At 43.7% G+C, this 24,977-nt stretch overlaps 1 protein-coding gene across 1 annotated transcript; it reads left to right on the top strand.

Moving 5' to 3' along the window:
- The first annotated feature begins 683 nt into the window (after positions 1-683).
- gnb2 (guanine nucleotide binding protein (G protein), beta polypeptide 2) lies at positions 684-18,977 on the top strand. The gene is made up of 10 exons (XM_056284451.1): positions 684-1,205; positions 3,730-3,804; positions 4,405-4,443; positions 6,316-6,422; positions 7,750-7,813; positions 8,102-8,264; positions 9,328-9,394; positions 9,513-9,714; positions 11,540-11,756; positions 17,012-18,977. Exons 2-10 carry the CDS (start codon positions 3,748-3,750, stop codon positions 17,116-17,118), a joined length of 1,023 nt encoding a protein of 340 aa, XP_056140426.1. The 5' UTR covers positions 684-1,205; positions 3,730-3,747; the 3' UTR covers positions 17,119-18,977.
- Positions 18,978-24,977: the final 6,000 nt, after the last annotated feature.

Genomic DNA, 24,977 nt, shown 5'->3' on the forward strand with positions numbered 1-24,977 from the left:
AGCCTTATTAAGAATTAAAGTAAAATATTGGTATAAGGATACATGCTAGTGATTATCCTACGAGGTATGATGATTATTACATGAGGCCACAGCGCTTGAATAATACTATTGTGGTCGTTTTTCTTTCTGATATATGGGATATTTGCGGGGGGCTACATGAGGGAAGCGGGTTTTAAAAAGGCTTCCCAAACCCTGCCAAGCGCTGCTACCGTGCGTGCGTCCACACGGCGCGCCGCGGCAGAGGGGCCGCGGCGGGGCTCCGGATCTCCAGAGCTCCGGAGATCCGGAGATGGGCGCGGCTCACTTTTCGGGATCCTGTTGCACACGGGCGCCGCGTTGTTATCTAACGTGAAAAACGGTCTTATAAAACATAAAAAAACAAATAAAATTAAAAAAAAAGCCCGCACGCTAATCGTGCAGATGACAACCAAGCTGTTCTTTTTTTTTCCATGTTCTCGTTTTTTTCCGCGCCGCGCGCCGCGGCACTGACGGGTGGGATTCCTGCTGCCAGCAGCTTTCTGGTTGCATTATTTCTATGCAAGGCTTTGTCATTTCTTCAGTAATTCATATTAAGGACGAGGAGGCGATAGTCACGCTGAAGCGTCGGTGAGGGGCGGGGCGGGGCGGGGAGGGGAGGGGAGGGGAGGGGAGGGGGGGCGCGAGAGAGAGAGCGAGCGAGGAGGAAGAGCTAACAGAGAGGAAGGAAGCTGGGATAACGTCACGATAAGGAGAATCTAAGTGAAACGGACCGAATCGTATTTAACCATCGCAGGATCTCGCGCCTGTCATTTGACGTGCGCTCGAAGTGAAGGATCGTTTCCAGATCAGACAGATGAAGATGTTTTCGCCAAGTTCTCTGGCGTGAAAAAACAAAACCAAAAAAAAAAAAACCCCACCGTCGGTCGGAAGAGGAAACGGCAGCACGACGAGCAACGTTTCCCCGGGTCCAGGAGGCGCAGAGGAGCGGGGAGATGGGCTACTGGTAGTCTCGCTCTGCCTACGGTGATCGTTAATAACGGGCTTGGACCGTTTACCGGAACAGCGGCGTGTTCGTGACACACGGACCGAAGTGGATCGCCGGAATATCTCCTCCGCATTTCCTCCTAATGAATTGAAAGGGCGTGGAAGGACGCGTTCTGACATCTTGTTTCCCGTTTTAACGCCAGAGAGACAATAAGCCAGCGAACCGTCGGAAGCATTAACAGGTAGCCACCCATTATGAAATGCTGTGACAGTTGTAGGGAAGCCTGCTGGGTGTTAAGATGGCTGGATGATGATGATGATGGTGGTGGTGGTGATGATGATGATGATGATGATGAAGAGCCCAGCAGTCACGGCCTGGTCGGGGCTCGTTGTATTTGGATGGCGTGAATTTACATCCGCATTTTGGGGCTTAGTGTCCCCGACAAACGTAAACGAGGCTTGTCGTCAGCCTTGCTTACAGATCAGTATAAGCTGCGTCCTGTGTTCGTAAGGCTCAGTTTGCCATTTCTAAGTGAAAGACGGATAATTTAATGGTCAATACGAGTAAAAGGAGCCCGGTGAAATGGCCTCTCCACTTGGAAGTGGCTCTCATCCTCACGCAGCTCCCACCAGGTCCGTGCAGAACTGCTGCTGCTGGTGGTGCTGGTGGTGGTGTCTGCTGTTAAACAGCTGCTGCTGGTGGTGGTGTCTGCTGTTAAACAGCTGCTGGTGGTGGTGGTGGTGTCTGCTGTTAAACAGCTGCTGCGCCTTCACCCGAACTCTTCTCATCTTCCTCAGATGAAGATGCGAGCGTGTGTGCAGCCACATCACTCCTTGCAATTCGCGGCTCTAGTTATCAAACGTTAAACGTCAGCTCAGTTTGTCCCGTCCAAGATGCACCAGGGGTGGGGTCAGTCACTGTGACATGTGAATAATTTGCCCTAATGTCGCGTTATAGAGAACGCACGTCATAACATGTTTTTGCGTGGTAATAGCAACATATGGAGTTAAGGCGCTGCACACATGGTTTATTGCACTTGGTGTCATCCTTCTCATCATGACCATCAGCATCACCATGACAAAGCCATCCCTCCATCCACATGCACGCTGCTTCCAGGCCTGGCTGGCACGCATAACAACACATTTGTATGAAAGGAGGGATGTAAATACAAAGAAAAATATTCATTATTAGTGAGGACAGATAAAACTGTTTTGAAATGTGTGCTATGTAAGTCTGTCCAAAGGGTCTTCAGCAGAGGCCTCGTCTGAGCATATCCCCAGTCTCTTTCCCTCTGGCTCGCTCTGTCTTCCTCTCTAACACACACACACACACACACACACACACACACACACACACACACGTCTTCATCCTCAGCAGCAACAGCCACCCTCATACCCTGTGCGTTGGTTTTGTTATGCACTTATGTTGAATTTGCCAGGGCTTCATATACCAACCCTTTAGTGTTGATTCACGAGCAACCAGAAGATGCTTCTGATCATCTTTCTGGATGTTGGTGCCCTGTGTTCACTTTCCACTGCATCCTCCACCCCCCACCCCAGTGCCTCATTGGCTAAATTAACAGCTCTGCCAGGAGACTGGAGACCAGTGATGTACTGTAACCCTGCTGCTTTCCATTAGTGCTGTGTGATCCATCTAGTCGCAGGTTCCCCCAGGGAACAGTGACTTGGCTAATTGCTCTCCCTTGTGGTCTGTACTGTATGCATATTGCCTTTTTGGTGAGTTGAAAGCTTATGCCTAGTTGTACACTTTGTATGTTTCCTGGTGCAGAACTGCTCCATGCAGTCAAACAGTAGTGGCAGGGACGCTCATGCAAATCTGACGTGCAGCTCCCTGTGTAGTGTTATCATGCTAATTTGAATAGCTCCACAAATGCAAATAAATTGCCTTTTTCGGGATAGCCATAGTTTGAATGTGCAACTGTATTTCCACAGGGAACAATGACAGTTGTTTCCCACTGAGAACATGATGGTAATACTGTATAGTGAGAATATGATAGTAATACTGTATAGTAAGAATATGATAGTAATACTGTATAGTGAGAACAATGCTTGGGCTTTAAAAGATGCATCTAGATGGTGTGTAGTTATTTTAGAAAAAAAAATCAGATTTGAAATGCTGATGGGCATGTTTACACCTGTGTTTAGCTCTGCCGTCATGGATTAATCCGTTATGCCATAGTGCTTTTCCTCAAATCACAGCAGATGAGCAGGGGTGGGGTGGAGTTGAGAGGATGGGCAGGTGACCGTGGCAGCATAGCATGATATTCCATCTGACACACACACACACACACACACACACACACACACACACACACACACACACACACAGAATCTGAGCAATATGACGGGTTCCTTGGTGTGATGGGGATAATTAATCCAATAAGTGTTGCCTGATGACAGTGCATCCAGCTGCACAGCAGTTCAGTCTTCATTACAGATTATTCTGCTCAGTACAGCGGGCATGGCTGGGCTGTAGTTAGCAGATTAAAGGCCTTCCGCGCTGTGTGAGTTCGCTTAATCCAGAGATTATTTCCCCCCCAGGCCTGGGTCAAGTAGTATTTTAAATAAATTACATTAATTTTTTGCCTTATTGATTCCCTTTGACAAAAGTGGTTCCCTGTGGATATTTAAAAAACTCAATTTATATGATAGACTAGATGGGACTTTTTCAACGGGCACACATACTGTATGCCGTGTGTAAAGTACAAAGTCAGTCATTTTAAAATGCTGTCTGTCTCCTGACAGGCCCGGGACAACTCCAAAATGAGCGAGTTGGAGCAGCTTCGTCAAGAGGCCGAACAACTTAGGAACCAGATAAGAGTAAGTGTGAATTCGTTTGGAGTCTCTGGTGGGACTCACCACCTTCATCGTACCTTCAGCAGGAATGATGACAGTGGTGAGTCCCTGCTGGGATCTTCAGCAGGAACGATGGCAGAGATGTGGAAAGAGAAGTTATTCTGTTTTTAATTCAAATAAGATTTATGTTGTTTAAGGTTACAGTTTATTGAACTCGAAGTAAAAGAACTTGTCTACAAACTTGCTGAAGTGCCTGTATATTTTACAAAATAAATTTTGTATTTTTGCACTTTTCATGATGTTGCCAATAAAAGTGACTGTTAGGTAAAAGCAGGGGAAGATTCTTAAGGAGGAGATGGAGTAAATTGATCAAGTAGCAGTGAGACGAGCATCCTAGACTTTAGAAAGTTGTGGTACTCTTGTTCAAATGGATTACCAACCCTGGTAGTATAGCACTAATTTTATTTTATGCCTCAAAAGATTTCTCCTTTCTCTTCAGCTGCGTTAAAGGCATTTGTTAAGAGACTCTGAGACTAGAACCTCTTCAGTTTGCAAAAGGCAAAAAAGACTTTAAACTGAGAAATGACTGATTGTGCCGTTTCTTTCATCGTTAACATCTTTTAGGATGCCAGGAAGGCATGTGGGGATTCTACTCTGACCCAGGTAAGTCCACCTGCCTATCCATTCATCTGCACATTTCTTTATTTGCTTATTTGGAGTATTATGGAATGTATGGTTTCATGCCACGAAAGAGCATTACAGATGTGATGTTTACTTTGAGAATGTTGATGGAGAAGTAAAGAGAAGGTCAGAAGGAGTTACATTGTGTCTTTGTAGATTTAGAGAAAGTATTTGACAGGGTGCCGAGAGAGGAGGTGTGGTATTGTATGAGGAAGTCAGGAGTTGCAAAGAAGTATGGAGGAGTGGTGCAGGATATGTATGAGGGAAGTGTGACAAGGGTGAGGTGTGTGGTTGGAATGACAGATGGGTTCAAGGTGGAGGTGGGATTACATCAAGGATCGGCTCTGAGCCCTTTCTTGTTTGCAGTGGTGATGGACAGGTTGACATACGAGATCAGGCAGGAGTCTCCGTGGACTATCATGTTTGCAGATGACATTGTGATCTGTAGCGAGAGTAGGGTGCAGGTTGAGGAGAGCCTGGAGAGGTGGAGGTATGCACTGGAGAGAAGAGGAATGAAAGTCAGTAGGAGGAGGACGGAATACATATGTGTGAATGAGAGGGAGGACAGTGGGATGGTGAGGATGTAAGGAGTAGAGGTGACGAAGGTGTATGAGTTTAATACTTGGGGTCAACTCTACAAAGTAAGAAGAGAGGTGAAGAAGAGAGTTCAGGCAGGTGGAGTGGGTGGAGAAGAGTGTCAGGAGTGAGTGCGACAGAAGGGTACCAGCAAGAGTTAAAAGGGAAGGTTTACAAGATGGTTGTGAGACCAGCTATGTTATATGGTTTGGAGACAGTGGCACTGATGAAAAGACAGGAGGAGGAGCTGGAGGTGGCAGAGTTGAAGATGCTAAGATTTTCACTGGGAGTGACGAAGAAGGAAAGGATTAGGAACGGGTATATTAGAGGGACAGTTCAGGTTGGATGGTTTGGAGACAAAGCAAGAGAGACAAGATTGAGATGGTTTGGACATGTGTGGAGGAGAGATGCTGGGTATATTGGGAGAAGGATGCTGAATATGGAGCTGCCAGGGAAGAGGAGAAGAGGAAGGCCAAAGAGGATGTGGTGATGTGGTGAGGGAGGATATGCAGGTGGCTGATGTGACAGAGGAAGATGCAGAGGACAGGAAGAAATGGAAACAGACGATTCGCTGTGGTGACCCCTAACAGGAGCAGCTGAAAGTAGTAGTAGTAGTAGATGGAGTGTAAAGCTATTTATTTAGGACAATTAGTTAATGATCATGTCCATCTTGGTTACTGCTGCTGATATTGAATGATGTTGATGAGTGGTGACCAACAGGCAGCCCGCTGGTCTCACCCAGGTGGATGGAGACTATTTCCGCTTTTTAACCAATGCCAAACTTAATGGAAATAACAAAACACCTACTTAACTTGAAAGTGCATGGATAAATGAACCTTTTATAGTTGCTGTTATTCTGGACTGTTAGACGAGCTGCTTCTGATGATGTAACACACAGTTTGGCAGGGGGTTGGGCAAAAACTTTGGGTCCTCAACTCACAACCACTGTTGACCCACTTCATCGTCTCCATCATAGGAGCTCAATTCCACTACATACATACACTCTTCAAATTCGGAGTGAAGTAACCTGCCACTCCCATGCCCTTTTCCGAATTTTATAACTTTTCACCAACTTTTACAACTAAGATGCGTCCCGTGCCATGTATGAAGGCCTGTTTTTTATTTGTAGTGGTGTTGTTACATAGCCATCATAACGATCCCCTGTCAGAAGTTGGTGATGACTATCCTAATGTATAACTGCCCACTGCACGTAACTAATCAATGCAAAGGGCGGATGTAAGTGAAATTAATATATGAACGTGTCACTATTTGGCCCAGATAACTGCAGGTCTGGATCCCGTAGGGCGGATTCAGATGCGTACCAGACGCACCCTCCGTGGCCACCTTGCTAAGATTTATGCCATGCACTGGGGATCAGACTCAAGGTGAGGCAACACCATCCCATCAGGGAGTTTCTCCCTTTTTTACATAAACATTTGATTGTGATTGAGTTTTACTACTGATTGTCTATTTTAGTCTGTTGGTGTTGTGTATCTCAAAAACAAAAAATACAAACCTCAGCTTTACGATTTGACTAAATTAATAGCAAATATACTGAACTCAGATAATGTAGATGGCAACACATTATTGGAGGTTTTGGCCCTATTTCTTAATTATGGATGCAAACTGCCACAATAAAAGTCCTAATCAGGATGGAGAGTATCGTGGGTCTGGTCACAATGATCAAACCAGTTGGTCCCCAGGTGATCAAACCAGTTCAGAATCACCACTTGGTTGCTACAGACATGTAACGATGACTGTCCTATCTGTGGATATTGCTGGATTCCAAAATTAGCTTTTAGTGATATTCTGGGTACCCTGAAAGGGAATAACTTAAACAAAATGTATAATTTATAAAATTTCTGCATAATTTAAAATCACTGATTTTCTGCACTTTAAAGCTGATGGTTCCAACTTGGGGCGGCACGGTGGCGCAGTGGTTAGCACGGTTGCCTCACAGCAAGAAGGTCCTGGGTTCGAGCTCCGGGGTACTCCAACCTTGGGGGTCGTCCCGGGTCGCCCTCTGTGTGGAGTTTGCATGTTCTCCCCGTGTCTGCGTGGGTTTCCTCTGGGTGCTCCAGGTTTCCTGCCACAGTCCAAAGACATGTAGGTCAGGTGAATTGGCCATACTAAATTGCCGCTAGGTGTGTGTGTTTGTGCGTCGGCCCTGTGATGGACTGGCAGCCTGTCCAGGGTCTCTGCCCGCCTGCTGCCCAATGACTGCTGGGATAGGCTCCAGCATCCCCGTGACCCTGAGTAAGGATAAGCGGTTTGGATAATGGATGGATGGATGGATGGATAGTTCCAACTTGGTCGTAACAGCATGGAGTCAAGCTATCAATATAATGCCAGCAGCTGGGGAGGTGACTGTAAGACAGTAGTGATGGCAGCTAGTGGACACATGGGGTTGAGCTTGCAGAGACTCACCTGGACAGGACTACCATCCTTGGTAGCAGAAATTACTCCTTTAACACATGTGAGCTTTGAGGCATTTTCTCTAAAAGCAAATTTGAAGTTCCTTTGATCACACACTCGCCACATCAAATTCCAATAATGCACGTTAAGACATGTCCAGTCTCAGCTGAAGACCTAGGTGTGTCCGAAAATGAGAGCTCTATGATACATACTTAATCAGAGATATAATGTTGGCGTTTATCCCAGATGATTAGAAATGCACTGATAGTGTAAGAAATTAACAATCTGTGTCTACAGACTTCTAGTCAGCGCCTCTCAAGATGGGAAGCTGATCATCTGGGACAGTTACACCACTAACAAGGTAAGGGTCATCATGACATCCTCTCATGGGGGTCACTGTAGGAGTCACATTCAGCCCACTTTATGATGTGAAAGAGTGATTGGTGTAAAGCTTCTCTCGTGGTAATGTGGGTGAGGGATGCTATCACAGCCTTCATGCTGCAGTGTTGTTGTTCAGGATCTCTCTCAAAAGAGTTTCAGACTGCTACTGAACTCTTGTTGAGAATGTGGGTTGGCTCCTTTCTGCCTCGAACCTTGTGTCACCCATTGGTATTATTCTTCAATTTGATCACTGAAAACTATCTGTCAGATGCACGCCATCCCCCTGCGTTCCTCCTGGGTGATGACCTGTGCATACGCCCCCTCTGGAAACTATGTGGCCTGCGGAGGTCTCGACAACATCTGCTCTATCTACTGTCTGAAGACCCGCGAGGGTAACGTCAGGGTCAGCAGAGAACTACCTGGCCACACAGGTGAGACCTTACACTTCTCACGCTTCTAGTCGGATCTTTCAACCTTACTGTACGTCATGCTCTTACACCAGCGGAGACGTTTGTACTGAGCATGTGGACTGCTGCAAAATGCTGCATGCCCACATGAAGGTGAGTCCCATGGGAAGTCTCCAGTCCCAAATCAATCTCTAGACAATGAAGACTTCATTTACATGGCTAATTATCCACAGGCGAACACAGTCTTAATGAGCAGAGACAGCGGCTCTGAACAGGTCTGCGAGCTGTGCTGGCGCGGCATGGTTTTGTGGCTGTGTTCTTCAGCTAGCTACAGCTTTCCTTTTGTTCTGACAGAGTACTGTAGTGCACAATCTCATATGAATGCCTGTGCAGTTCTGAGTTTGATTCCCCCCCTCCTTTTTTCTCCCCAATTGTACTTGGCCAATTACCTTATTTTCTGAGCCATCTCGGTCGCTGCTCCACCCGCTCTGCCGATCCGGGGAGGGCTGCAGACTACCACATGCCTCCTCCGATACATGTGAAGTCGCCAGCTGCTTCTTTTCACCTGACAGTGAGGAGTTTCACCAGGGGGGTGAAGCACATGGGAGGATCATGCTATTCCCCCCTCCCCCGAACAGGCGCCCCTATTGACCAGAGGAGGCGCTAGTGCAGCAACCAGGACACATACCCACATCCGGCTTCCCACCCGCAGACACGGCCAATAGTGTCTGTAGGGACGGCTGATCAAGCCGGAGGTAACACGGGGATTCGAATTGGCGACCTCCATGTTGGTAGGCAACAGAATAGACCGCTACGCTGCCCAGACGCCTCTCTGAGTTTGACTTTTGTGAAATAGAGAATTCCTGAAATCCTTGGAATTCCACATTGTCTATATTAGTCTTTGGGAGGAGAGTTTTGCACAGTCAGGTAAAAATGTTTCCAGTAAAGTATTCATTTTAACTTTCTCTACTGCAACGAGGATGGGCTGTGAATATAACGCTACTCTGTGTTGGCAGCTTTGAAGTTTAGTTTTGCTACAGTTGTATGAAGTAGTGATCCCTCCATGTATTTTCTTTAACCCACAAAGGTTACCTGTCCTGTTGCCGTTTCATCGATGACAATCAAATCATCACCAGTTCAGGAGACACGACGTGGTGAGTCCTGTTTGTCCAGCAGGAAAACTGAGGTTGTGTATTATCAGAACTGTCAAGTGCACACACCTCCTCTGAGTGGATAAGGGGTCAGTGTGTAACGTGAGTCTCTCTCCCCCAGTGCATTATGGGACATCGAGACGAGTCAGCAGACCACGGTGTTCTCGGGCCACAGTGGCGATGTCATGAGCCTGTCGCTGTCCCCTGACTCCCGCACCTTTGTGTCGGGAGCCTGTGACGCCTCGGTCAAGCTGTGGGACATCAGGGACAGCATGTGCCGGCAGACCTTCACAGGCCACGAGTCCGACATCAACGCCGTGTGTGTGAGTGTGCCCAGGACAAGGCTGCAGAGACCTCACACTAAAACCAACCTGGGAATGACGTCAGTGTTGCTGTCATGCCGGGATGTTGGATCAGTATTCTCCAACACACACAACTTGCTTGAAAAGATATTAAACAAATAATCTTTGCTCTAATCTATTTTGTGTCACAAAGAGTTGAAAACTAAAACTGAAGATGATTAAGAGGCTGAGTTTAAGGATGATTAACACTAGAATGACCGGGATTCAGTCCTACCTGAAACGACCAGCCAACATGACGGTCGGTTTTTAAACTCTATATCCTGTCAATGTAAATACCCAACTGAGATATTAATGTCAGTAGCATATGTTAGGATGTCTGTTAAGAAACAACTGACACCAAAATTAGCATTTTAACCATAATAAATTTAAACAATTTAAAGTTTAATGTTATTATAATTATATATTATAATGATTATATATTATAATTAATTATGTTATCGGTATATGTTATAATTAATTATATATTATGATTATATCATTAATTTATAATCATAATTTACAATTAATTATTATAATTGATTAATTATATATTATAATTATATATTGTAGTTCATTTATAATAAATAATTATATATTATAATTTTATTATTATTAATCTGAAGGTTAAACAATTTAAATTTCAGAGAGACATGTTCGAACAAAATTGAAAAAGTGAAAATATTATATGAAAAACAAAACGGAAAACACATATTGCTAATCTAACAACGTAACAAGGCCTGTAAAACGTGACATGTAAATAAGAACTGAACATTGTGAAGGATATGATGCAACCAACACACGCCATAAATAGTGACATGACGCACACGATGACGTGCAAATTACGTGTGGTCATTTTGACTGCTCATGGTCGTTTTCGGTAGATCTTACCATAACTTTTTTGTGCAATTTATCTAAAACTAATTTTGATGCAAATATATGCAATTTTAGGAGCATTTAGGGAGCAGCAGGTCTGTATCTTTTTTTTTTTTTCTCACAAAGTTATTAAACTTTGAAAATCCAAAACCGCCAAAATGACCGCCTTGGTCGTTTAAAAACCAAATGAGGTATATCTATATCTATATATATCTATATATATCTATATAGATATGTATTTGAGTTTAGTGTTAAAGAGGTGGGAACATATTTTTTTACACTCTTTCTGGTGAAGATACATTGGTGTGGGTCTAAGATGGTAGAGCTGATCATCCTCATGATAACGTAGAAATGAGACGCTTCACACACCTGCTTTTCACCAGAAAATCACTGCATTTCCTTACATCTGGGGGAAAGGAGCAACCCTCCTCGAATAGCTTAACATGGAGGCATCGTCAGCCTGTTAGACCCATAAAGACATCTACACCCCTTTATATCCTTTATACATGGACACCACCATCACTGTCCTCTACATCTACACCCCTTTATATCCTTTATGCGTGGACACCACCATCACTGTCCTTCCTCCTCAACATGTATAAACTGTAAGATGTGTTAGTCACTTTAAGATTAACATGTGACATATCCTGTAACAGTGCAGCTGCCATGTGATTTTTTTTTTTTGATGACATCTTAAACTCCATCTGTTTCATACTTTCTGGCATTGGCAGAGACATTTTCCAAAATGTAAACTCTCAGATCCCATGAGGGACAACCACAAAGTGAAGAAGTTTTGGGGTGTTTTCCTATTCAAAATGCAGTGAACATCACAGTGTCTTTTAGTGCTTATCCTGATATCTGATTTCATACAAATAATCCTGATTGGTGAGAATTTTCTTATTCAATCCGTTTGCTCACTTCTTCTCCCCCTCAGTTCTTTCCGAATGGCAGCGCCTTCGCCACAGGCTCTGATGACGCCACCTGCAGGCTGTTTGATCTGCGTGCTGACCAGGAGCTCAGCAACTACTCCCATGACAACATCATCTGTGGCATCACGTCTGTGGCTTTCTCCCGCTCTGGACGCCTGTTACTGGCCGGCTATGACGACTTCAACTGCAACATCTGGGACGCCATGAAAGGAGATCGGCCAGGTCGGTGGAATGGGAACGAGAAGTAATATATTTTAGGTAGACTTGGGCCAGTACTTCAAGATCATTTTGTAAAGCAGACAAACTGGCATCCGGGTGGCGTGGCGGTCTATTCCGTTGCCTACCAACATGGGAATCGTCAGTTTGAATCCCCATGTTACCTTCGGCTTGGTCGGGTGTCCCTACAGACACAGTTGACTGTGTCTGCGGGTGGGAAGCCAGATGTGGGTATATCAGAATCAGCATCACAATACTTTATGACCTGGTCATTGCACTAGTGCTTCCTCTGGTCGGTCAGGGCGCCTGTTCGGGGGTGAGGGGGGGAATAGCGTGATCCTCCCACACGCAAAGTCCCCCTGGTGAACTCCTCACTGTCAGGTGAAAAGAAGCGGCTGGCAACTCCACATGTATCGGAGTAGGCATGTGGTAGTCTGCAGCCCTCCCTGGATTGGCAGAGGGGGTGGAGCAGCGACCAGGATGGCTCATAAGAGTGGGGTAATTGGACAGGTACAATTGGGGAGAAAAAGGGGAAAAAAAGGAAAAGTAATGTAAAGCAGACGAACAGTGCTTACGGTACCCTGAGCACTTTATTTAAATCCTTGATCTGAAATACCTGAAATCAACATTGATAATGTTCTACATGGAACATTTCTCCTGCTCTGACACAGAATTAAACAAAAAACAATTTACACAAAAACAAACCCAACAATAAACTACTATGGTTATGAGTAATCAGTCACCTGCAGTGGTTTATTCAGGAACAAGGGAATTTGGTGTTATGCCTTGGTGAATGACTTGATGCCAGCTAATAAAAAAAACTGTTATGTAACATAACTATCCGTCTGGAAATATTTAAAGGGACTAAAATGATGTGCCCGGGTCTGTCTGAGTCTGGAACCGTTTGATTTTCATACAAAAACCAAAGTAAAATTTGTTCCAGGAAGTGTGCTGGGTCTGTCATGTCAAGCCTGAAGGAAAGCATCATCAACAGAAGGTGGATGGAGACTGCTGTGACATTCAGCAGCCACGGTCTCCATCTTCCTGCCCAGCTCAGTCTCCATGGCTGTAACCCATATTAACTAGCCCTCTATAATATATATTTATATGATCTATCCATCCATAATATATATCTATATTATCTATCTATTTATTGTCCTAAATAAATAGCTTTACACTCCATCTACTACTGCTACTACTTTCAGCTGCTCCCATTAGGGGTCGCCACAGCGGATCATCCACTTCCATTTCTTTTTATCCTCTGCATCTTCCTCTGTCACACCAGCCACCTGCATGTCCTCTCTCACATCCATAAACCTCCTGTTTGGCCCCTCTTCTACTCTTCCCTGGCAGCTCCATATTCAGCATCCTTGTCCCAATATACCCAGCATCTCTCCTCCACACATGTCCAAACCATCTCAATCTTGCCTCTCTTGCTTTGTCTCCAAACCATCCAACCTGAGCTGTCCCTCTAATATAATCGTTCCTAATCCTGTCCTTCTTCATCACCCCCAGTGAAAATCTTATCATCTTCAACTCTGCCACCTCCAGCCCCGCCTCCTGTCTTTTTGTCAGTGCCACTGTCTCCAAATCATACAACATAGCTAGTCTCACTACCGTCTTCTAAACCTTCCCTTTAACTCTTGCTGGTACCCTTCTGTCACAAATCACTCCTGACACTCTTCTCCACCCACTCCACCCTGCCTGCACTCTCTTCTTCCCCTCTCTTCTGCACTCCCTGTTACTTTGTACAGTTGACCCCAAGTATTTAAACTCATATGCTTTCGTCACCTCTACTCCTTACATCCTCACCATTCCACTGTCCTCCCTCTCATTCACGCATACGTATTCCGTCTTGCTCCTACTGACTTTCATTCCTCTTCTCTCCAGTGCATACCTCCACCTCTCCAGGTTGTCCTCAACCTGCACCCTACTCTCACTACAGATCACAATGTCATCCACAAGCATCATAGTCCACAGAGACTCCTGCCTGATCTCGTTCGTCAACCTGTCCTTCACCACTGCAAACAAGAAAGGGCTCAGAGCCGATCCTTGATGTAATCCCACCTCCACCTTGAACCCATCTATCATTCCAACCGCACACCTCACCACTGTCACACTTCCCTCATACATATTCTGCACTGCTCCTACATACTTCTCTGCATTCCTGACTTCCTCATACAATACCACACCTCCTCTCTCAGCACCCTGTCATATACTTTCTCTAAATCTACAAAGACACAGTGTAACTCCTTTTGACTTTTTCTATACTTCTCTATCAACATTCTCAAAGCAAACGTCGCATCTGTAGTGCTCTTTCGTGGCATGAAACCATACTGCTGCTGCTAACCATCACCTCACCTCTTTACCTAGCTTCTATTACTCTTTCCCATATCTTCATGCTGTGGCTGATCAACTTTATACCTCTGTAGTTGCTACAGTTCTGCACATCACCCTTGTTCTTGAAAATCGGTACCAGTATGCTTCTTCTCCACTCCTCAGGCATCCTCTCACTTTCCAGGATTGTGTTAAACAATCTAGTTAAAAACCCCACTGCCATCTCTCCTAAACATCTCCATGCCTCCACAGGTATGTCATCAGGACCAACTGCCTTTCCACTCTTCATCCCCTTCATAGCTGCCCTCACTTCCTCCTTGCTAATCCACCGCAGTTCCTGATTCACTATCCCCACATCATCCAACCTTCTCTCTCTCATTATCTTCATTCATCAGCCCCTCAAAGTATTCCTTCCACCCTCTCAGCACACTCTCCTCACTTGTCAGCACATTTCCATCTCTATTCTTGATCACCCTAACCTGCTGCACATCCTTCCCAGCTTGGTCCCTCTGTCTAGCCAATTGGTACAAGTCCTTTTCTCCTTCCTTAGTGTCTAACCTCTCATACAACTCACCATACGCCTTTCCCTTTGTTTTTGCCACCCCTCTCTTCACTTTATGCTGCATCTCCTTGTACTCCTGTCTACTTTCTTCATCGCTCTCCCTATCCCACTTCTTCTTTGCCAACCTCTTCCTCTGTATACTTTGCTGTACCTCCTCATTCCACCACCAAGTCTCCTTGTCTTCCTTCCTCTGTCCTGATGACACACCAAGTACCTTCCTAGCTGTCTCCCTCACTATTTCTGCAGTGGTTGCCCAGCCATCTGGCAACTCTTCACTACCACCCAGTGCCTGTCTTAACTCCTGCCTGAACTCCACACAGCAGTCTTCCTTCTTCCACTTCCACCATTTGATCCTTGGCTCTGCCTTCACACACTTCCTCTTCTTGGTCTCCAAAGTCATCCTACAGACCACTATCCGATGCTGCCTAGCTACGTTCTCCTCTGTAACCACCTTGCAGTCTCCATTCCCTTCCTGATCACACCTTCGACATAAGCTATAGTCCACCTGTGTGCACTTTCCTCCACTCTTGTACGTCACACTATGTTCTCCCCTCTTCTTGAAATATGTGTTCACCACAGCCATTTCCATCCTTTTTGCAAAATCCACCACCATCTGTCCTTCCGTATTTCTCTCCTTGACTCCGTACCTAACCATCACCTCCTCATCACCTCTGTTCCCTTCACCAACATGACCATTGAAGTCCGCTCCATCACCACTCTCTCCTCCTTGGGTACCCTCTCCACCACATCATCCAACTCACTCCAGAATTATTCTTTCTCTTCCATCTCACACCCAACTTGTGGGGCATATTTGCTGACAACATTCATCAACACACCTTTAATTTCCAGCTTCATACTCATCACTCTGTCTGACACTCTTCTTTCCAGCAAACTCTTGACATACTCTTCCTTAAGAGTCACCCCTACCCAATTTCTCCTCCCATTCGCACCATGGTAGAAGAGTTTGAACTCACCTCTGATGCTCCTGGCCTTATTCCCCTTCCACCTGGTCTCTTGCACACACAGTATGCCTACCTTTCTTCTCTCCATCATATCAGCCAGCTCTCTCCCTTTACCAGTCATAGTGCCAACATTCAAAGTTCCGACTGTCACCTCCACACCCCTACCCTTCCTCCTCTCCCGCTGCCTCTGGACATGCCTTCCTTTCTCCTTCTCCTTCGCCCAACAGTAGCATAGTTTCCACCGGCACCCCGCTGGCCAGCAGTACCGGTGGTGGTTGTTGGTAACCCGGCCTTGACCGATCCAGTATAGAAATCTGATTTATGTTCCGCGTATTTGATTTGGCAAAGATTTTACGCCGGATGCCCTTCCTGACACAACCCTCCCCATTTATCCAGGCTTGGCACCGGCACTAAGAATGTACTGGCCTGTGCATCCTCAGTGACTGGGTTTATCTATCTGTTATCTATGTATTTATAATATATATTTATATTACCTATCTAAACTTAGCACAAAAAGTAAGGAAATTTGTGTTTGGTTGATTATTTCTTTGTTGTAACAATGCTTCTTGGCAATAAATCTTATATCAGGCACCTGATTGTCAGCACCTGGGGTACCAGAAGCTCAAAACAAGAGTCAATAGCAACAGCAAAATAAGCTGTAAGGCATTGGCAGAGAAGATTTTTTTTTTGTACCCGTTTTCCGGGAACTCTGCCTCTGATTGGCTAGTACTCGTTGCCTCCGTTGGTTAGGTTGGTTAAGGTTAGGGTTAGGGTGGGGTTAGGGATAGAGTTAGCCAATCAGAGATAGAATAGGGGCGGGTCTTCCCGGAATCCAGGTGGGGAAAATAATAACGCGCTCGAAAATGAGTACGAAAAAAAATCACGCACGCAACCCACATACTCATCTCTGCTGCTCATCCCACAAATGCATGTTCCTTACAAATGTGGCACCATTTAAAAGGGAAATAAACAGGCTTTCCAGCGGTATAAGATTTATTGCCAAGAAGCATTGTTACAGCAAAGAAATAATCCACCAAACACAAATTTCCTTACTTTTTGTGCTAAGCATATTTATAATATATATTTATATTATCTAACTATTTAAGGTTGTGGGCTGGGGGATATCCTGATAATACCATTCCATACCATTCTTCTTTTCAAAATAATGAACAGTATTGGGTTTTCCCACCACAAGTACCTTATAAAATATATTTGACTGAGGCTATAAACCAGTGAGTTCCCACAGGTTTTATTTTACTTCAAAATGATACGAGGAGCACATAGAGAATACTTTTGCATGGATTCATGAATTATGAAGATTGGTGAAGTCCACTGTGTGGTTTTAATGAAGTCTAATGCAACAGTCTTCATGAGATGTTTGTCGTCTTTCTTTTTGGCAGGAGTTCTCGCTGGCCATGACAATCGCGTGAGCTGTTTAGGTGTGACAGACGATGGTATGGCAGTGTCCACTGGGTCCTGGGATAGCTTCCTTAAGATTTGGAACTGACGAGTTTTGTGAGCCACTGGCAAAAACAAGACACATCACGGACAGACTCACAACCACACCCGCTATTTATACTTTGGGACACCTAGTTTGCACACTGTATTCACACTGTACATAAGATATACACATATGAACTAAAGTATTGTATTGTACATAACATACGAGACGAGAAGTAGGTGAGTTGGTCATGCTTCACATTAAGTGCATGTAATAAGTGTCAGTTAATAAGTAATAAAGCCCTTATAAGTCCTAAGACAATGTTGTTAACATTATGTGTTGACTGCTGGGATAGGCTCCAGCATCCCCACGACCTTGAGCAGGATAAGTGGTTTGGATAATGGATGGATGGATGATGTGTTAATAAGACTATAATAAGCATTAGTCAGAAGGTAATAAGGCCCTTATAAATCCTAACTTTTACATGTTGTGGATCCTCAAAATTCTTTTAATCATGAGGGTCCTGACATGCTACCTGCAAAGCTTTATGCAGATTGGATTTACAACCTAAGATGAGTCTGAAAAGCAACTTTTGCATATTTTGCAGGCGCTACCTAGTGGCCAAAACGTGTTTATGATGCCGTTATTAACACTTACATTGTCTTAACGCATAATAACGTTCATAAACATTGTATAAGGACTTATGGGCCTTGTTACCTACTACCTGACACTTATGACACGCACCTAATGTAAAGCGTTACCGGTGAGTTTACACAAAGAAAAAACAGTGTACCTGGGAAACACATCCACGCCCTCCCGACCCACAGCTGATGTACATGCACCACGAGCAGGCTGCCGTCCCCTGCACAGCCATCCGTTCCATTCAAATCGTGACCCAACAGAGTAGGATCTAGAGCTGTTCAGACGAAAAACACGACGACGCCAGCCGACACACAACCCGGACACACTTTAACACCAGTACACTCTTATTCTCACACACGCTACACGCCTTTCTGAAAGACGCCTCTCCATATAGTCACACATGTAGTCACACATGTCACACATGTAGTCACACACATAGTCACACATGTAGTCACACACGTATCCACAGGGGAAAAACACTTTTGGACAACTTTGTCTTTGTCCATGGTAAATCCCAGAATGCATTTCAGACTAACTGTATGTGTTAGACTTGAATCTCAGTGTCAGAGGAACGGAGTGAGCGAGGCAGAGGGAGGATGAGGGAGGGGGAGAGGGAACACGCTGACGTTGAAAGATGACTGCAGGATGGACTGATAATGATCGTCTGAGGAAAACATCGCTGTTTTCTACAGGGCGAAAAAAAAAAAACCTTCACAAGGACTTATTGTTTTTATAAATGTGTACACCCACATATAGGTTTTGATTTTAAAGTATTTGTTCTGTTGATTTTTTTATGCTAAATTTGTTCATGTTTTTTCCTGTGTGCCTCAGATACACTTTAAAGATGATTAATGAAGAATAACGATGACGTTAAATTAATGGACTTAATGAGATGCGTGACAAAACAGTACATGAAGACACGTCTTAAACAAGCCGGGGCCAATATTCATACTTTGACTTTGTCAATATATCAACTCTGATGGTATAGTTACTGTACATATATTAATAAATATACAATGCCTCTCGTGCCAATTTTTGTTTTATTTTTCTTTAAGTATTTGTTTTTACAAGACAACATTTTGTGACTGTGAAACGCTGACTTTCCACACACTGACACGAGCTTCACGAGTCCATTTTAACACACTATGACTGGTTTGTGGCGGCACGGTGGTGCAGTGGTTAGCACCGTTGCCTCACAGCAAGAAGGTCCTGGGTTCAAGCCCCGGGGTAGTCCAACCTTGGGGGGGTCGTCCGGGTTGTCCTGTGTGTGGAGTTTGCATGTTCTCCCCGTGTCTGCATGGGTTTCCTCCGGGGGCTCCGGTTTCCTCCCACAATCCAAAGACATGTAGGCCAGGTGCATCGGCCGTACTACATTGTCCCTAGGTGTACCGCCCAATGACTGCTGGGATAGGCTCCAGCATCCCCGCGACCCTGAGAGCAGGATGAGCAGTTCGGATAATGGATGGGTGGATGATTTGTATGTATGAATGTACAAAGTAGACACGTGGCCCCTCCACCTCCACATAGAAAAGCACACCAACACCATGGTAGGCATCTTCTCCACCTCTGCAGTCTCTGCAGGTTTCCAGACATGGCGTAGACGTGGACGTGTGGTTTGCATGTGACATGAAGTATTTTGCCACTGGCTAACTTCACCTATTTGAATTGGATTTCGGCAGCTTCTGAAAATGATATTTCGTTTATTGACTGAATAATTTACTACACACAGAGTTTGTAATGGTGTGATGAGATTTTGTTGATTGTGTTATTCAATCTTGATAACAGTTTTCACTCAGTGAAACAAGTTAATCAGATTACAGCAGGCTTTTAGAACGATAAGCCGTTTATTCAGAACGTGGTGGTGTTTGAGCGATCAGGATGTGTTGTATTACAGGTCGACACCACCAAAATGGCTCATTCCACTGAATACGTGATGTTCGCCAACACATCCAAGTCACACACATCCACCCTGCTGCTTCTCTTCACACTTTAGAGCAGCTTATACACAAAATACACATATATTACACATTATACAGCTCTACACACAAAGCAGTGTGGTTATAACTGTGTTATTACAACCATGTCACATGCCTGGCTACGTGATGAGATGCCAGTCCCCACCCTCCGTCTACGCCCTTCCTCCTCCTACTGTAAATAAAACACAGTCAAGTTCCTCAGTTCAGGAAAATAGTATTTGAGCGAGAGATGTACTGAGAAACAGAGTTAAGTTAAATATTTTGGTATTTTTCAGCAGCTCTAATTTGATAGTTTTTTTTAAAATAGTTTTTGTTTGAGTTTCCATAGTTTTATACTTAGTTTATAGATTTAGTGCTCTCTATGCTTGCTGGTGTCCAGAGCAAAGGCAAAAGCAAACTGGGCCGTGGTTTGATCCCTGCAGCCCACCATCACATTTTCTCAGATCCTGGCATTTTTTAAATATTCGATGGGGCCGCAATCTATCTAAACTGGGCTGTTTTGTTGACCTTTAAGGAATATTAAAAGTACATCTTATAAGTCTGGAAGCAGAAATGGAAAAGAAGGCGATGCATATTTGAATTTAATGTGGCATGAATAAATGAGCGACCTTCAAAAAGTCAGTGTGAAAATGGAGAACTGCCAGTGTCTTTTGTGGTCTGCAGTGTGTGTTGGGCAGCAGACTGCTGAGGAGCTGCTGAGCCTGTGGTGGATGTCCAGGACCTTATTCTCTGAGGATCACTTACGGATAACAAGAACATCTATGGTGGTTCAGTTGCTATAGGGAAATACTGAAAATTGTTGAAAGCCAAAAAATTGAAAGCAAGAAGACAAAGTAGACACCGAATAGAGAGATTTGTAGTTTGAAGTTATGAGAGTGAAAAGGACATAAAGCTAAGACATTCAAAAGCATCAACTGTTCCAACAGCTCATTTATTATAAGCAATTAGTTAATGAATTGTACAGAAGTGACTATCTAAATGACTGACTAGGAATTGGCAAAAAAAAAAAAATCCTTGCCTGTCAGTCCTCTATTTTACAAAAAATGAAATCTAATTGTTAAAATTGATTTTTACATTTGAGTTTAAAGCCCGAGTTTCAAATTGAAAGTCCAATGCAATGGACCCCAAATCAAATTTTGTACCAGAATTTAAAAAGAAAAAAGTCCATTTGAAGTTCAATTTTTGAGTGTGAAAATTTCTGCCGATGACTAGCAAAATCCTTTAATGGAAGGCAATATGCTTGTGACAACCTGAAATATAAGACTGATGTTATGCAATTTTCAATTTAAATATTGAGACGTTTTTCCTGAGCTGCTGAGTAGTAAATGCTGTATGTCAGTTTAATACACCTCTGCAATGCAGCTGATGTAGTATAATTGATCTGTGATAACTATATCCTTAATGAAAATGCCATGCTTTTTCCATTTGAGTGTATATTCTATCAGTGTACTTTTTTATTCTTAAAACAAAGTGCACAAGGTTAAAATAATAATCCATACAATAATCCATAATAAATGAGCCATATATAATTCTACAAATTGATGCTGTCAAATTAGAGAACTTTACTCAATTATGCATGCAAATGATATCAAAAACCTTTCAACTCGTATGAAATCCCTATAGTCTCAATATAGTCATATCTTCTGGATATTATGTAACAATATAGTCATATCTCATGGATATTATGTAATAATATAGTTATATCTTATGACTATCCTACTCATCTCTAGATATGGCAGTACAAAACTGTCTAAATCCGTCATTTAATATCAGTCAATTTAAATGGTTCACCTATACACAAAGATCTCTCAGTTTACAGTCTATACTAGTTGAGCCATTCCTGACTCGAGTCGAGAGGCATCCCAGTCTCTTATACTGGTTAGTGTCAAAGTAAGTCAGAAAATGCATTTAGACTTTCTTGAACTTGTCCCTGTTACCCCTTTTATCTTTTCCGACTTAAGATGAAACATAATATCCCTGATCCATCTGACATGGGATGGGGGTCTTGGGCTCTTAATTTAAGAGTATTAGGCGCCGAGCTAGTAATGTAGTAAAGGCCATCAATTTATACATGTTAGATGACCAGTTACAGTCTTCCGGTCTCACACCAAATATGGCAATTAAAAGATGCGGATCAATAGTTGGACTGAAAATTTCGCTTAAGGATTTAAATATTGCTGACCAAAATGTATGTAGATCAGGGCACGTCCAAAAAATATGCAACAAGGTAGCTGGTGCATGTTTACATCCGTCACAAGTGGGGTCAATGTTAGAATAATTTTGGCCAATTTATTTTGGTAAGGTGGACACAATGAACTGAATAAGCCCAAATCTACTGCATCAAGAGGAAGCATATACCTGATCCAAAACTGCATCCCACAGATCATTAGGGAGAGGAGTACTAAGATCCTGCTCCCAGAGGTTTCTGAAGGCTAGCCATTGGCTGAGGATTTATAGTGGCTAGTTTATTATAGATCCTTGTGATGGCGCCCTTGAGACTAGCCTCTGTGGCTAAAAGTGCATCTATTGATGTCAGGGGTATCTCAGAGAAAGGATGGAAACCCTTCTGAACAAAATGCCCATAGCGGTAGAAGTGGGAGTGGGGTAGGTTAACATTTTCTGCCAAGTGATTGAATGAAGCGAATATCCCATCAAAGTATAAATCCTTTATAAATCGAATTCCATTCACATGCCATGCTCAAAAAGCCATATCTAACTTGGCAGGGGTAAAGAGGTGGTTTGACATAATGAGTGTCCTTAAGGAGGCTTTCTGCAGACCAAATATTTTCCTAACTTGAGTCCATATTCTGCTTTTATGAGCTGTAACTGGATTTTTGTATGGTATGCCAATTACCACTGGTAGTGGGGAAGTGACTAAGAAATGAATAGGAAGATCATGTGATTCTATCTTCACCCACTCAGGTGTGTGCTCAAGCGAGCTGCTTTGAATATTCATGACAACCTTCTGGATATTACTAGCCCAATAGTAGTAAAGAAGATTGGGCATTGCCATCCCTCCTAGTGCTTTGGGACGTTGTAGGAAGTCCTTACATATATCTGGGGCTGTCTGCCATCCCAGACAAAGTTAGAGAACATCCTGCCAGAAAGCTCAACTGTTTTTTTTAAATGAATATAGGAATGTTCTAAAAAGATACAGGAACTTAGGGACAATATTCATTTTAAGCAAGCTAATGTGCCCAGCCATTGCTAATGGTAATGTGTGCCAGCGCTCCATATCTTGTTTGCATTTGTCAATTAAAGGGGACACGTTTAGTTTGTGTAAAAGCTGAAAGGAGTGAGGAACCGTAATATTTGAAATTTGAGGTCACTCTGCTGAAGGGGATCATAGAGGCAGGGATACCTAGGGCCATGGGGTTCAATGGGAAAATGTCGCTTTTTTGCAGGTTCAACTTGTATCCAGAGAGATTCCCAAATTGTTCCAGCTTAGATAAGATAGGCAGGGGTGGGCAATCTTATCCAGAAAGGGCCAGTGTGGGTGAAGGTTTTTGTTCCAACCAAGCAATTACACACCTGTGTCACCTAATGAAGTTCCTCAGCAAAGACTCTACTGGTTGATTAGTGGGATCAGGTGTGTAACTGCTTGGTTGGAACAAAAACCTGCACCCACACTGGCCCTTTCTGAATAAGACTGCCCACCCCTGATGGGAAGAGACAGTGCAGGGTTGGTGATACATAAGAGAAGGTCATCAGCATACAATGACACCTTTTGTACCCTACCAGCTCAGTCTTTCCCTTCAGAGGAGCCACACACAGTAGGGAAGCCGCACGTGGCTTGATCACTAAATCAAAAAGCAACGGGGAGAGTGGACAACCCAATCTTATTCCCCTATACAAAGGGAAATAGCTTGATTGTACCTTGTTAGTCCGAACCATTATATAATAATTTAACCCAAGAAATAAAGATGGGTCCAAAGTCGAATATTGAAAATGTGTCGAAAAGGAAACCCCATCCCACCTGATCAAAAGCCTTCTCTGCATCTAAGGCAACTACAACTCAGTTGAAGCAGAGTTTGACTGGGTGTATATTATATCAAAAAGCCCACGAGTATTATCTAAGGATGCCTACCCTGAATAAATCCTGACTGATCGGATTAAATAAGGGCTGGGAGAACCTCCTCAAGACGTTTGGCTAAACATTTCACAAGAATTTTAAAATTACGGAGACTGATTGGATGATAGGGTTCACAGCGCTGAGGACCTTTATCTTTTTTGGGGACGAGACATTAAGGCTTGCCTCAGTGTTTGTGGGAGCTGACCATCTGAGAGGGATTGATTATACATTTTCAGGAGTAATGGGGAGAGTTCATTTGAGAACTTCTTAAAAAGTTCTTTTTTTTGTCTTCAATTAAGTTGTATGTAATTTCATTATTTCTTTTAATCTGTTTTTCTCCTTGAGGATCTGGGAATGTCGGGAGGTGAGGGGTTTATTGTGTTAAATTATTCAATATGTGACTAGTATATACTAAAATTGTAAATGCCAATAAGCATATTTAAAAAAAAAGATATTGAAATTCGGTAATAGGCTGATGCTTCAGTTCAGACAGGGTGAATGTAAATTTATTTTTCATTGCTATACATTTAAAAATGTAAAACAGAAAACATTTTACACCAGTAACTCTTAAAGAAAGAAAACCACTTTATTTGTCACTGTACAGGTTACAATGAAATGTGTTCTCCGCATTTAACCCATCCTACTGTATAGGAGCAGCAGGCAGCTGCAGCACCTGGGGACCAACTCCAGTTCTTCTTTCCATTGCCTTGCTCAGGGGCACAGACAGGAGTATTACCCCTAACATGCATGTCTTTTTGATGGTGGAAGGAAACCGGATCACCCGGAGGAAACCCACGCAGACAAGGGGAGAACATGCAAACTCCACACAGAAAGGACCTGGGTTTCGAACCCAGGAACTTCTTGCTGTGAGGAACAGTGCTAACCACTGGGCCACCATGCCACCCAAAGGCTTATAATATGGAGGTCTATGCCCTAACATGAATATTTGAAGATGTGTGACTGGATATCATGGGAGCCTCGGCATTTCAGGCCCATGGAAGCTCGTTTCTGTCACCGGGTACTGCAATATGCATCCCTTCTTTGGACATCTTCAGATAAAGGGACCCCAGTGCAAATGATCAAATTTTTGTCCCATAACCTAAACTTCTCCAAATCATTTTCAGCACATTTAATTTCACCCATATGAAGGCAGCACATTTCATAATATTCCACATTCATACCAGCGAAAACTTGATGCTTTTTATGCATAGATCAGACGTTCCGCTCCTGCACTT

Source organism: Lampris incognitus, chromosome 8 (genome assembly GCF_029633865.1).
Source record: "Lampris incognitus isolate fLamInc1 chromosome 8, fLamInc1.hap2, whole genome shotgun sequence".
NCBI classification, from domain to species: Eukaryota; Metazoa; Chordata; class Actinopteri; order Lampriformes; family Lampridae; genus Lampris; species Lampris incognitus.

What these genes read in the sequence shown, in the direction of transcription:
- gnb2 (XM_056284451.1), top strand. Translation starts at nt 3,748, where the DNA reads ATGAGCGAGTTGGAGCAGCTTCGTCAAGAGGCCGAACAACTTAGGAAC. An exon ending in GGGATTCTACTCTGACCCAG is followed by an intron (nt 4,444 to 6,315) that starts GTAAGTCCACCT and finishes TATTTGGCCCAG; the next exon opens with ATAACTGCAGGTCTGGATCC. An exon ending in CCGACATCAACGCCGTGTGT is followed by an intron (nt 9,715 to 11,539) that starts GTGAGTGTGCCC and finishes TCTCCCCCTCAG; the next exon opens with TTCTTTCCGAATGGCAGCGC.